The sequence below is a fragment of the Sinocyclocheilus rhinocerous genome, unplaced genomic scaffold (assembly GCF_001515625.1).
Source record: "Sinocyclocheilus rhinocerous isolate Xijiao unplaced genomic scaffold, SAMN03320098_v1.1 scaffold222, whole genome shotgun sequence".
Taxonomy (NCBI): domain Eukaryota; kingdom Metazoa; phylum Chordata; class Actinopteri; order Cypriniformes; family Cyprinidae; genus Sinocyclocheilus; species Sinocyclocheilus rhinocerous.
In genome coordinates, this window is record NW_015625652.1 from 1,938,397 (window position 1) to 1,953,360 (window position 14,964).

Below are 14,964 nucleotides of genomic sequence, written 5' to 3' on the forward strand. Positions count from 1 at the left end.
TGTTAACCATTGGTGGCAGGCGACAACTGACCAAACAGAATGTTACACAGTCACAGCGTGGATGCCTGCATATGTGTGTGTATAAAAAAGATGTGGATGATGTGCTAAACTGCATTTGGGATGCAGTCGTTTTGTTTTTGGCTTACTGACATGCAGTATGACTTCATTGCATCTTGAATTTTCATGTCATGCTAAAGTGTCGCACAACAGAGAATATGCATATTTTCTGGAAATAGGTCAAATTATCTTATCAAATCAAATATATAAATATAATCAATGTAGATGAAACCTTTTTACTGGAAAAATACTGACAAAGAAAATTATTTTTCACAACTTTTCAATTATTCAAAGGTGAATAAAAATCCATCTATTGCTATTTTGTTACCTATTTTGTTTTGTTGATTTATTGATTTATTTTACACTTCAGGAATTTGCTGCTAATGCTAAAGCTAGGCCTCAACGTATGGCACACTAACTCAATTGAAGGACGAGGTGGTGAGGGATGTCACAAACCTCATGAGAACATGTCTGGGGAGAAGAATCTAATTTATGAAAAAATAAAACTCAGAAGGCAAGTTGAGGTTCAGATAGGATGCACATTTCAAAGTGGGACACACTTTAAATATCCCTTGGCAAGGTAGTTCTAACCTGGAAGCATTGTTAAACAAATTGCCTCTCTCTAACATTACTGCTCTAGATAAATCTGAGACATTCCCCTGATCCTCTGACAACATCCTATTTGTCTTGTCCCTGCTCTTTTCTCGGTAGTAGAACCCCAGCTAGCTAGCAAGCAGATTCTTACAACCTCTGAAGACACAACATTTTGTGGTACAGATTAAATCTGTACTTTTTTCAGCAGATCCATGGTGTCAGATTTAGTTCTTTGATCTGTATCATTGCTTCTGGGTTTCAGTTGAGGTGTAGTTCCATCTTTAGCAAAAAAGTTTTTGGTGTTCCCAAAGCAAAACATGATAATACTGTCTGTTTGATGCTAAAATAGGGAGATTTTTTTTTTCTCTGGCATATTTCTCTCTTTTTTGTAGCTTTAAAAATATTTTATTCCCTTTGTTGATCCATTTTGCAGTAAGGTAAGAGTACTGGGATTCAGTCATGCTTTTAGAAAGCAGTTTAATAAACTAGAAATTAATATTCGTTAACTTATTTTAGACACTGAATTGCAAGTTACTATCTATTTTGCCATTGCCTACAAAATAGTTTCAGCGAAGTCAGCGCAAATTAAACTGTTGTGGATCTTTGCGCAACACTGGTGTTTTTTTTAAATGACTCGGTTGGGTAAGTGATTCAGTGACTACATCTGAAATCACATGCTTCCCTACTATTATACTTTTTAATGGTCATTTCTTGAATGATTCAATTTTGAACTTTTTTCCTTTTGAACTAATCATTTGAGTGAACAATCCAATGACTCACATTTACACAGTCACTTCCTGTATGAAGTTGAACCAGTATTTTTGAATGATGATTCACTGAGTCACTCTTAAAGAGTTACTTGATTTGTTTCTGAAATGATTCAGTGTTTCAAATTAATCAGATAACTGAATGAATCAGTGACTTACTCATTAAAATACAGGAAAAATCACTGAAAATCCACAGCAATAATCACAGGATCGTACATAGTATTTAAAATATATATTTCATTAAAATGTTATTTCATTAAGTAAATTAATTAAGCCCTATCTGTCTGCTACAAGATATACTGTCATGCAACCAGCAACAGAACATTCTCTGAGTAATACCATCTGTTGACAGTAAATTGGTTAAAAGAATATTGAAAAAAAAGAAGAGGTTTGAAGTTAATCTGATTCTTCATCCACAGGTTTGAAGCTATTGATAGCCTGAATGCGTCAGGATTCATTGGTATGTCCTTAGAGGGCTCAGACAAGCCAATTCTTCGAAATTTTAATGAAGGCTAATAACAGCCTAACTCTCCAAAGGGAACTTGTTCACATTAATAAACAAAACAAGCGGATGAGCCTGCACACACAAAAGCCTTCATGCTCTCTAGCCAAGGGGCTTTCAACCCTGGCAGTGGCTCAAGCCTGATGTTTTCTCTGTGTTGTGTTGCTGTGCCAGATTATATTGTAATTACTTATTGGAGGCAGTCATGACGAGGCTGAGGCAAGGGGTTTGGGGGAGCAGAGAGGAGGACTTGATTGTTGTTCAGGCATGATGGTAAATAGTTTGTGCTTGGCTTTAAGATGATGTGTACTGATGGAAAGAAAAGCTGGGCGTTCCACATTTCTCTCAGGATCTTCTGAGAACGTCTCAAATGTCTTTGGCTTTGGTAGGAGAGAAGTAATTGCCTAAATAAGGTCTCAGTTTGTCAGCTTTGGTATCTTTTCCCGCTCCTACAGAAACGGATCCCTGTGCTGAGCTGTTAGCGAAAGGCGTAAATGAAACCTACTGGGACAAAAGCTCTGGGAAGATTCTCGCTGCCTTTTGTTCTGGCTCACATGAGTAATAGGGATTGGATTTGGAAGGAATGTAATGATTCTGGTTCTGAGTCAGATTCCAGTCAACAATTATGTGATTCTGATTCTTTAAGTATTCCATTAATGGTTCTTTTAGTGTTTTTGAGTTGTGTGAGACCTAATGAGACCTAACTAAATGCCAAACAGTATTTTTGGTGCTTGTAGTTTAGTAAGTGTTAATCGTTTCTCTGATTCAGACTTGTGAGTCATGGATTGATTATAATGGGAAGGATTTTGTTTTGACACTTCTGGTATTGGTACTGTAAATGTAGGTTGCTTGCAATTACTAAGTGATGTAACAGCAAAGGTATCCAGTTGTGAATATAATTTCACAATATTTATAGTTTGTTACTGTTTTGAATTTTGTCTTAATCTTACATAATGTAAAGCTATCTCTGTATTAGGGATGTAACGATATGAAAATTTCATATCACGATTATAGTGACCAAAGTTATCACGATCATCAATATTATCACGGTTTTGTTAAAATTATATATATATATATACAATAAGATTTCTGTTAGTGATCATGTGATCTTCGGTTAGGAGATCTTGTGATGCTTTTTAAAGCAAAGTTGGGGTTGATTTCGAGTTCACATACAAACATAAGTAGAATGGGCTAATTAAATTAGTCTATTTTAATGTAAGACAACATATTTTTCGTCAGTGATAGAAATATGATTCCGATTTGGTTCTCTTAGATGGCTGAAAAATCTCCCGAGCGCTGTCACTGCCTTCCGCCATTTCCTCTCATGCAAAAAACAACAACAACAACATTGCATGCTGCTTCTGCGTCAGACTGATGCTGGCTGGACAGGATTTACCGCGAGTTTTCAAAAGCGCGATAATCAAACACGGTTTTGATGATAATTAAATTTTAAACGGTAATACTAACCGTCAGGGCATTTTATCGTGATTTATCGTGAAACCGGTAATCGTTCCATCCCTACTCTGTATCTACCCAGCATTTCGAATTTTGGTGCTTAAGACATTTCTTATTATTACCAATGTTAAAAACAGTTGTGCTGCTTTATATTTTTGTGGAAACTGATGAATTTGTTTTAGGATTCTTTGATGAATAGAAAGTTCAAAGCTGCATTTATTTAAAATATAATTATTTTATAACATTATAAATGCCTTCACTGCCACTTTAAATAAATTTAATAGGTCCATGCTGAATAAAAGTATTAATGCCTTTCAAAAAAAGTGTTTCACGGTATTTAATAATAACTTACAGAGACCTTTACGTCGGTTACAATAAAGCTTATACTTAAGGACAGAGAAATGTCTATTATGCAAGCACAGATTCTTTTGAAATAAAAAATACAATCAACCAATTTGTTGTACTAGCCAGATGTAAAACTATCCCCATTTGTCTGTTGTTGGGGCAGGCCCAGAGGTGGCAGTAATGAGACAGTCAGCTATGAGGGTCACCTTGATGTCATAGTTATTGTCAAAGCCACAGTCAGCAGCATGTGACTGGGATTTGTGGACTGCCCGCCGCTGCCTGCTCTTTCTCACCCTACACGGCTAATGTGAAGGACCACAGCAGATGTGGCGAGGTGCTCAGGCTGTGGCACATTAAGCTGCTGCCCTCAGGTCACAAATGTGCTGCGTATTAAATGTAATGTGGAACTGAAATTAGTTGCAGGCTGAGAAGTTTAAGAAGTCCCTGATGGATTAGAATAATAGTTTGGAATAGTTACAGAAAGATTAAAGTATTAGTTGACCCTGTATTCAAGGCCAAACAGGAAGTTTGTGAACTTTCGTGAACTGGTTTTGAAGGGTGATCACTTGTCCGTTTACTTGCATTAATTGCGATTAATCACATCCCAAATAAAAGTTTGTTTTTACATAATATATGTATGTACTGTGTATATTTATTTTGTGTATACATATATACACACATACATGTATATATTTTACAAATATTTGTTTACATATATGAATATTTTATATATAAATAGGAATATTTTTCTTAAATATATGCATGCATGCATGTGCATTTATATAATAAATATACACACACATTTTAATAATACAACATTATGTAAACGCATTTTAATTTTAGATGCGATTAACCGCAATGAACTGTTTGACAGCCCTAATTTATAATTATTTAAATAATTTTGATATTATTACTAATATTATAACCTTTATTATAATTCCTGCTTTGCTGATTACTACAGCAACATCTACTGACAGCCTTGTCAATGTTAACAGTATTTATTTCATATCCCATATTTATTGTTATTATTATTATTAGTAGTAGTAGTAGTAGTAGTAGTAAATATATTAAAAATGAAAAGAAAGTAAAAAGCACAAAATAAAAAGTATTTTAGAATACCTTTATAAAATATTTAATTATGATTAATACTGATAAGGCTGACAGTAAATTTTGCAACTATTTATTATTATTATTATTATTATTATTAGTAGTATGTGTCTGTTAATAATTGTGTCCATATCTGTTAATATTTAGTAATTGCAACAACTACTGATATCATTTTTAAGTTTGTCCATATTATTGTTAGTATAATTTTTGGGTATTCTATTCAATTCAAAGTATCAATTTATGTACTGTGAATGAATGAATTAATAAATAAATAGTTCATAAAATACTTTAATAATTTTAGTAATAAGTAATAATGACACGGCTGGCAGTGTATTCGCAACTATTAAGCATGCCCAGTTATCTTCCACGGTTTAATTGGTCGTTGCTGATAAATTGGTCTGTTGCAGTGTTTGTGTTGTAAATCTTCAGGCAGTATTGATGATTGAATGGTGGAGGTGATGGGGATGTGTGTGTCCTTGGAGATGTCGTGCGTGAGAGCGGTGTGTCTTGAAAAGAGGCATGATTGCTTTGGCGAATGCTGTCTGGCTAAAGAGCCGGTGTTGGAAATAATGTATATGTGGGTGTGCAATCTGGCACTTCTCACTCTGCACAAACAGAAATCAGATCACAGGGGTTTGCATGATGAAACAGAGCCCCAAATAACACACGGCTGCTTAATTAGGATGCCGGGCCAGGGGGTCCTCGTACGTCTGCCTGCAGCCACATTAACCTCCCCAGAGGGTTGAGGAGTCGTATTGTAATGCACATTTTAGTGTCAACAAATTGTGGATCAAATGTTGTCCAAATGAAATGTTATTGCCCCGGAGGCTTTTAAATATACGACCAGACGCTTTTAATAATTCATGTACAGAGACTTGTCAGGTTAAGCAGGAAGCACGTATCCCAGGCCGTTTAAGGTTTTTAATGAGAGGAAGTCATGGACTTGCATCAAGACCGATAAGTTGTTTTGCTTTTCTGCAGCGGGCTGCACGTTTGATGAGGACTCCGACCCCAGCCTGTGCGAGTTCAGCCAAGGGGAGGAGGATGACTTTGATTGGCAGCTGTTCCGCGCTCACGCCTCGCCACACTCCACCTCTGATCTCCTGCGCGGTAAGTCTGCCCAGCATTGCCCATTCTTATTCTGCCAGTTTATTTCACACTGTGTCGCAAACCGTTTCACACCGTGGACCTGTCCATCTCGGATGGCCTCCTACTGGCCTCATCAGAGTGACAGCTGGAAGGACGGCCCCCATCGCAGCATGCTGTTTATTTCTTTCTTTTTTGTTTTACTTGTAGTTTTATTTATTGAATAAATGAGGTATTTATTAAAATTCTTAAAATAAAAGTATAACAATTTTATTTCAGCATTTCATATTCCATATATATTATTATTTTAAAAAAATAATAAAAAAGTAGTAGTAGTAATAATAATAATAATAATAATCACCCATAACAAACCCATCCATCTTGCATACCTTCCTTCTGGCAGCTGGAATGACATCCCACATTGCAGCATGCTCTTTATTTTTTTCTTGTTTTATTTGTAGTTTTATACAAATTTGGAGAACGTTTCACACGTAAAATGTGTTGATATCATCAAATCAGGAACTACCGAACTACCATGTAGCCATATTCAAATTTTGTCGATGGGTGGCTGCAGGGAATGAATAGAATTCCCCTGGCACGGATGCAATCACTACATGTGGTCACATGCAAATCAACGTTGTCCAGTCAGAACAAGCAGGTGCAATAAGAAAGGTAAAGAGTCTGATCTATAAGCACGCATCAGCAGGTCTCGTCTCTCGATGTCTTATTCTGTCCGTGTCAACCGATGAAACAGAAGTGATTAGGAGTTTGGCCCCACCTGAAACGAATCAATCCCGACAATCAATGAGTTCTTTGAAATGTAGCCCATCCCGAACGGGAAGTGTCAGAGAGATGTGCATGGCCTGCTGGGAAGGGTCTTTTATTGAGAGCCATTGTTGAAACTAGATCAAAACAAGCAGAGGGAGGCAAGAAAGTGCAGAACTAGTGATTGGATTAGGCGGCCACCGGTGGTAAGTTCAAGTGTAAGATGTGTTGTTATCAGCACATGCATTTTGTATTTCATCAAATCTACCGACAACCTTGTCAATATAATAATAATAATACAAAAAATATTATTTAATATCCCATTATTATTATTATGACAATAATAATGATTTTTATTATAATAATTTATTTTATTAAATTTAAAGTAAAAAAATGTGCAGAGTAAGTGAAAAAAATAACAATCAACAGATCTAATAAAAACATTTCCTTTTGTACTATTCACAAATGGTACGTTTTCACAAAACTACAAAAATGCAGATTTAATGCTTACTAAGTAATTGGATTAGGCAGACACCGGTGGTAAGTCAGTGAAAGAGACAGATGGATCGCAAGAACTTCGATGTGAGGAGAGATAGGATGCCGATGACACAATGAAACAGATAAAAATTAGGTAAGGTTCTCAGCGATGAAGTAAAACACAGGGGACCTGGATAAGAGAGGCTTGTGAAAAGCATATCTCAGGGGGAATGTGATCCAAGCACTATAATCTACACCAGTTTGAACGGAAGGTCAAAGACTACCAGAGGAATAAGAATTTACAGAGAGGGCCGGCTGTCCTTAATCTTTATGAGTAGACATCCACAAATGTAGCAGTACATTTGCAATACAATAATAATTGCGTGTATTATATAATATAATCTCAAATAATATTATATAAATCATATAAAATTATATTAAATAATATATAATACATTTAAAAAGTGTTTAGCACAGGAAAAACTATTTATAATTAACAGATCTAAATAATAAAAAAAAACCTTTGGTACTATTTTCTCAAGAAAGCGATACATTTTCAGAACTTTCAAAAACGTTCACTTTCAAAACTCCAGGAAGATCATCAAAAAATGCAGTTTTAATGCTTGTCACACAAAATCACAAAGTACCTTTTCTCGTCATCTACTGTAATCTAAAGAAATATTAATATTAATATTTTATCATAAAAAATATTAGCATTTCTTTTTATTATATTCATTATATTTTATTATATTTACAATTTTTATATTTAATTTGCAATTTAACATTTTTTATTAATATAAATTAATAAATATAAAAAATAAATCTCTCTCTCTCTCTATATATATATATATATATGTATAATTATAATTATATATATATTTATATTTTTATTATTATTATATACTATTTGATTTATATTAAGTATTGTGATTTCTACATTCAGCATTTCTAAAGGTAATTTGATCTTGCATAATTTGCTATTGAACTAAATGATTGTGAAAATGACTAAATTGACAGATCATCATTTTTTTGGTGATTAAATCAAATGCTCTCATTACCCGTTACAATAATCTTATGATTGGACATAATTGTTGTGTGAAAGGAAAGTTTTGAATAAATAGAACAAATCAGTTTGAAGTTTTGAACTGTGAATGTAGCACTTTTTAAATTGTGAGAATAGTACTAAAGCAAAACTATAATCAGCTTGTGTTAAATATATGAATGAGTGATTAGGACAGTTGAGTATGATGGAATCCTCCATAGTACATCATAATCAGCATTCTAATCATATGCAGACCCAAGACACCTCACCCGCAGTCACAGGCGCTGTGCAGTAATTAATACATTTCCCTCTGGGTTTAATTAAAGCCGACTGTCTGTCGTGTGACATTCACTGTTCTCTGAGGGCAACAGATGAGTATAGGCATGCAAAGTTTAAGTAGGTGAGAATGATGTCACACCTTGGAAACACAGCAGGAAGTGTTTGATGGTGTGAACGTAAACAGACATTGACATCGCACGTTCGCCCTGCGGTGGGAGTTTACCATGTATTTTTTAAATGGAGAACCCCACACAGACATTTTAACCAGCAGATTTTGATCGTCTTAACATGGGACGCGTTGGCTTTGGGAAACTAGGTCAGAAACTGCCATGGTACTGAGTGGCAAAATGGATCCTTTCATGTTGTTTCGGTCTCGATATGCAAACATTGAGCTCTCCTAAACAAGGCCCAGTTGTATTTTCTCAGTTCTACACGTTGAAGAGATCCTGTCACCATCGCCCATCTTAATTCAGAGCACGGTGCTGAGCTAACTTTTGCTTAGCAGATAAGACTATTTACAAGGGGACGGATGTAAGTCTGGTCCCTGTGTGTGGATAAAGCGGTAAAGTTTGGCAGTGATAACCTGTATCTCACTGTTAGGAGACAAACTCAGATTTTTTATCTGAGGAAGAGGTTTAGGGAGGGGTACAGCGGGGTTTTGGATACCTACAGGGAACAAAATGACATTTTCACATTTACATTATTGTGGCATGTGGGAGTGACACTAAAATATGTAAAAATATTAAAAAAATATTAAATATACAAAAATAGATACAATATACTATATACATTTGTATATTTTACCTTTTAATATTTATTAAAAATATTAATAGTTATTTACTTATAATAAATGTACAATGGAATATTATTTATTTATTTTTTTTACCAAAAGCATATCCTATTTTCCTAAGAAGAGAGAGAAAAGAATACTGTTTATAATTATTTTAACAAAAAAAGCTAAATTACTTTTTTTTTAAATTTATCAAATCAAAAAGGCTGCAATTTAAATAAATATATAAATAAATAAAAGAACATACATAGTTGTTCAACAAAAAAGGCTTTAAAGTTGTCCATGTGGTTTTCCGTCAAAATAAAAGCCCTATAGTTTATTGAAAAATGTGAAAAATAAAATAAAGGCAGCTGTACTGTAAACTAAAATAATTTATTTTTTAATTTTTCAATTTTACAGTGCAATATGTTTAATATGTTAAAAATGTAATAATAGTTGTCGTAGTAGTAGTAGTAATAATAATAATAATAGCAGTTCTTCTTATTTTATAGTCATGTTGACATATATTCACAAACCCTGGAGTTTTTTTTTTTTTTTAAATCACATTTTAAATCTGAGTTGCAATTTTTATTCAAATAAAATAAATACATAAATAAAATCAAATAAATAAATAGAAACTGCAGTTAGATTTCTTTCCCTTAATAATTAATATTTATTTTTGTATATTTAATATCATGCAGCCTTACTCACACCTGTCAAAATACTGTGAAATTGTGGTTTTGTTTCTCATATTTCACATATGTTGCTTAATTGCTTTAAATCAAAGGTTCTGCCAAATGCATAAATATAAATATATGTTTCCATTGTGGAGTCCTGGAATAATGGAAACCCTAGATAACGTATGATGGTACATTTTCCACTTAGGGAAAAGTTCTCAGATTACTTCTTTCATGGACTTTATGGGTATGTCTTTGATTTGATTTAAATTTGGGTTTAGACTTTCATTCTTACAGTCTGACTTAAACCACATATTGGCTCTGTTTTATTTATGCACCAAAGTCAATTTTTACTCATATTTGGTGAGTATTCATTTTAGAGAGGGAAAGCAGAGAAGAGGCACGTACTCTTGAGGTCAAGCGGTTAACATTCATTTGCAAGGAGATTATTTCTTATCTTATCATCAGTTGGAAGTCCGTCACACTGCAGTCTACTGTCTTTATTCATGCGAAATGGTTGGTGGTGCGTTGTGAGGTGAGACCTGCGCTCTACACGTTTGAATCCAGTGGATGGGTTAGAAACAGAAAGACCTCTCGGTCAACGTGGGAGGCAGAGAAACCTGCAGCACTTCAGATAACCTAATTGGTCCTTTCTCATCTTAAGCCAGACCTCTGGGTCCGTCAGAGATCTGCTGTAATCTCTTCACTGGAAGCAGGTTCCCACAGATATTAGTGCTAAAGCCAGGCAATTCTCTGGGCATGTTGTATCTTATTACGTCCCTCCTTAGTCAGAGAGGCACCGAGGCACACGGTGCTGATCAGAGACCTGTAGGTCTTTATTACCAGCTGCCCTTCACCTCTCTCAAACAGCAGGCTCGTGTCCCATCTGCATATTATCCACACTCTGATGCCCAGGCCTTATTCATCACTGATATGAGAGACCACAGGGGCCCCTGACAGAGGAAGTTGGTGGGGAGACACATCTGGTGGAGTTGTAGGGTCATTATCAGACCTGGCTGGCTTCCCTCAATGATCTAATAAAGTTTCCTGAAGCCCAGAGCTGCCTGCCTCCATCCGCCGTCTCTCAATCACTGACTTCTGCTCTGGGACTCTCAAAACCGCCTCTCCACACATGTGGATGGAATGGAGTTTGCAGTGCGTTGCAATTATTTTGAATTAGGCGGCGTGTTTATGTTTGGACTTGTTTATGACCAGGTCTGTTTTGGAAGGATGTCTTACTCGCTGGCTGAAAACAAGAAGCTAGAGTGCTGGTTATTTCTGTTCTTTACTTCTTTATAAATAGGGTGGTCAGATAAATAAATATCCCACCCCCTCTCTTTTTTTTTAATAAAGTACTTGGTTATAAACTTTTATAAAGTTCTAAGTGTTCATAATAATGAGTTACTGTTATAGATAAAGGCATCTAGACAATAATGATATATTCTTTTGGGTTTTTTCCCTTCCATTTATCTTTTATATTTATTTAGTTTTAGTGATTATAGTGACAATAAATACAATATAATGCAGATTTTTTTCTTTTTCTATCTTCCTTCTTTTTTTTAAACCAGTAAAAATATCTTATCATACTTATGTAAGGGATAATGTAAGTGTCAGTCATTGCAAAATAAACTAGTAGTAGCATACATTTTTCAAAAAACATTTTTTAGAAGTACACTACCTTTCAAAAGTTTGGGTGGTTAAGGCTTTTTAAATATTTTTGAAAGTGTCTTTTGCTCACTAAGGCTGCATTTATTTCATAAAAATACAGTAAGACAGTAATATTGTGAAATATTATTACAGTAAAAATTTTTTCATGTATTTGAAAGTGTAATTTGATGGCAAAGCTGAATTTTCAGCATCCATTTCTTCAGTCTTCAGTGTCTCATGATCCTTCAGAAATCAAGAAACATCTCAAGAAACATTTCTTGTTATTATCAAAGTTGAAAAAAGCTTCTTAATATTTTTCTTGAAACTGTGTTACTTGTTTTCCAGGGGGCGTATTACAGAAAGATCCTAACTTTAAAATCTTATCTTATCTGTTTGGTAACCATGGTAATTTCAGTTAGGACCACATTTAGGACAAAAGCTATTACAGAACATCGTTTCCTAAGTGTGTTAACTTATCTTAACTACAGGTAGGAAAGGGGGTATTACAGAAACCTCCTAACTTGACAAAAAATCCTAAAAACTGTCTTAACTTTAGGACAGCCCCACAGTTGTCGTGTCGCGCAGCGCCTCAACAGCTAAAGTCTGTCTACACTGGACGCGACAAAGCGACCATTGAAAATCATTTGAAATTTGTGTCAGCACGTCATAAATAGAACGCGGCAGCAGTTTACTGTCGGGGATTTGTCGTGTCACGCCGTGCCGCATCCAGTTTAGACAGCATCACTGGCTATAATGAGTTCTATAGTATTTTGTCAAGCCGCGCTGCGCCGCTCGCGTCCAGTGTAGACACGGTGTAATGCCTTACGGTTGAAGTAAGTAGTGTAGTGAAGTAAGAAGTGAAGTAGCTTCTATTATTTAGTTTACCTCATCAGCAGCTCGTGCAGTGTTGGTTGCTTGGTAACAGACCTGAGAGTGGATCGTCGAACATGATAAAGCAAATTTAAGATTTCCTAACTAGAGATAAAATACGATTTTGTAAGATAGGATAAGAATCCCATGTCATGTTAAGATTTGCTTCTGTAATACGAGTTTGTGAAAAATCCTAATTTAACATATCATATCTTAAGTTAAGACCTAAGATAAGAAACTTTCTGTAATACGCCCCCAGGATTCTTTGATGAATAGAATGTTCAACAGAACAACATTTAATTGAAATAGAAATATTTGATAAAAATTGAATTGTCTTTACTTTTGATCAAGTTGCAATTTGCAAACACAATCAATCAATCAATCAATCAAGCAATCGATCGATCTTACCGACTCTAAACTTTTGAACGGTTGTGTATACCGCAGTGCCAGTGGGGTATGGAAAAAAAAAATTAAATCTCTCTGAGAGGTACTTGTGTCCTAGGGTGTATTACTGGAAAGAACATTTTCTGAACACTTTTGTGTAGAAAAAAGCATGAAAGTATTCTGCAAGTCTGCAGGTGTATATATAGGTACCATCTCATCTAAAATCAGACCCGTAGCTCTCAACTCAGTGCAAAGAATTGATTAATCATGCCTCTCTCGTGTTCAATTTTTCAGAAACTCTTGGATTAATACAATGATCCTCCGCTTCTCTTTGAACTTTCATCTGATCTGAGAAGTGTCTCTCTTTTATAAGAGTCTCAGCCCAGAGTCTCAAGTTATACGTTTAGCACCTCGTAATGGAATCGGCTCTTGACAAAGGTCCCAAACTAAAACCTCACCATCCATATGATTGAAATTCCATCATCAAAGTGCGCATGAGATCAAAACTTAGTAGTAAAATAGATATGTGACTTATATTGCTGTATTAGATGACTGAAGGCTGAATAGAATTTCATTGGACTACTGGCCAAAGTTTGCTGCCATAAACTCACAAAACAATTTTTATCAACACTTTTCAGTATTGTATGAAATACGTTAATTTATTTTGTACACTAAAGAATGTTTATGGACATTTGAACTAAAAATGTCTCTAAACACGCAAACTATTATAACACTTTTACCTCCTTTCCATTATTGTAAATCTTTTCTTTTGCTGAAGCACAGTGGATGAAATGGATGCTGTATGTGAAGGATGAAATGTTTGATGATTTTTATTTCTGAGCTGCTGATTTATTTCATGGTTAGGAGTACAAATTATTTATATATTTATTTTAAACAAAAGGTGAATTATAAACCCATCATGCTTGTCCTGTGAGCGATTTGGTGGAACGGAATAAAAATGATGCCTGTGTAAATTTTCAGACACACCACTGGGATGGAAGGTGAAAGGGGGAAATGAATTGCTGTGTAAATCTAACAGGGCAGACTAAATCCAATTGTAATAGCAGGCCGATAGCATAAACCACAAAGCCAGGCTCGGACCACTACTCATTCACAAGAGTTCATATTTACAATCAATCACAATAAATAAATAGCAAGATGGATCGTGTAACAAGGGGATAAAATAGACATTTTCACATCCAATGAAAGCCACTATAACCCTGTTGAGATGCTGTTTGTTTAGGATGAACTCGTGTCAAATGAGGTGACATTAAGAATTTAAAGATCCCCTGTGAGAAGCTCATAAAATTGAATGTCTGCGTTTTAGATCCACCCCTGTAAAAGTGGGTAGCTTTATGCTCCAAATTCAGGTTTTTACATTTTTACGGGATGTCGAAACTTATAGTACCAATTTCCTTAGCGTTTATGAGGCAATATATGCTTATTTTGCACCGCTTAATATATAGTTGCACAATTACCTGTACAGTAACTTAAGCTGTAAATTTACCTTAATGAGCAGTATGGATGTCTGCAGTGCTCGAGACAATTCCCAGCATGCCCTATGGCATGAATACATTTAGCAAACTACCAGTGTTTCCCCTGCCATTATATTAGGGGGGCGGCTTATCTTATTTACACAACGGCATGTCATTTCGGTCTCTACGTTATGGTCGCGCTCTCTGTATCACGCACAGCGGAGTTCCGCCCCGATGCGCGCGCACACACACACACACAACACACTCACACACACGTGCGCGCACTCCCACTCCCACTAGTATTTGTAAATATTAAGCCACAAAACGACTATTTAAATATGAATTCTGCATGTCTCTGTGTTAATGAATGGTGCAGACGCGCGGTTTTGTTTACTAACAGTTACTTGTACTGAAGCACGCGTGAAGCTTGCGGTGGTCTGCCGTCTCACTAAATGAGGACATGTAAACACACAGAAATGTAAAGGTATTCACGGCAACCCATCAAAATAAAAGGTTGGTTTAACTTGAAGACATTGTGGCAGAAATATATTACTGTTGTTCAGTAGAATGTACGTAATAGGCTGCTACTACTACTACTAAAATTATTAAAACCTTATTTTTAAGGAATAATCATACAATATCAATGTTTTAATTGTAATATTAAAT

The 14,964-nt window shown here is 35.3% G+C and overlaps 1 protein-coding gene across 1 annotated transcript in view; it reads left to right on the forward strand.

The window, feature by feature from the left end:
* LOC107705793 (receptor-type tyrosine-protein phosphatase U-like) overlaps positions 1-14,964 on the forward strand; it is a 276,526-nt gene that overhangs the window by 94,548 nt on the left and 167,014 nt on the right. The window contains exon 2 of the mRNA XM_016509251.1: positions 5,809-5,937. Coding sequence (XP_016364737.1) covers positions 5,809-5,937 — 129 coding nt within the window. The remainder of the gene's footprint in view (positions 1-5,808; positions 5,938-14,964) is intronic.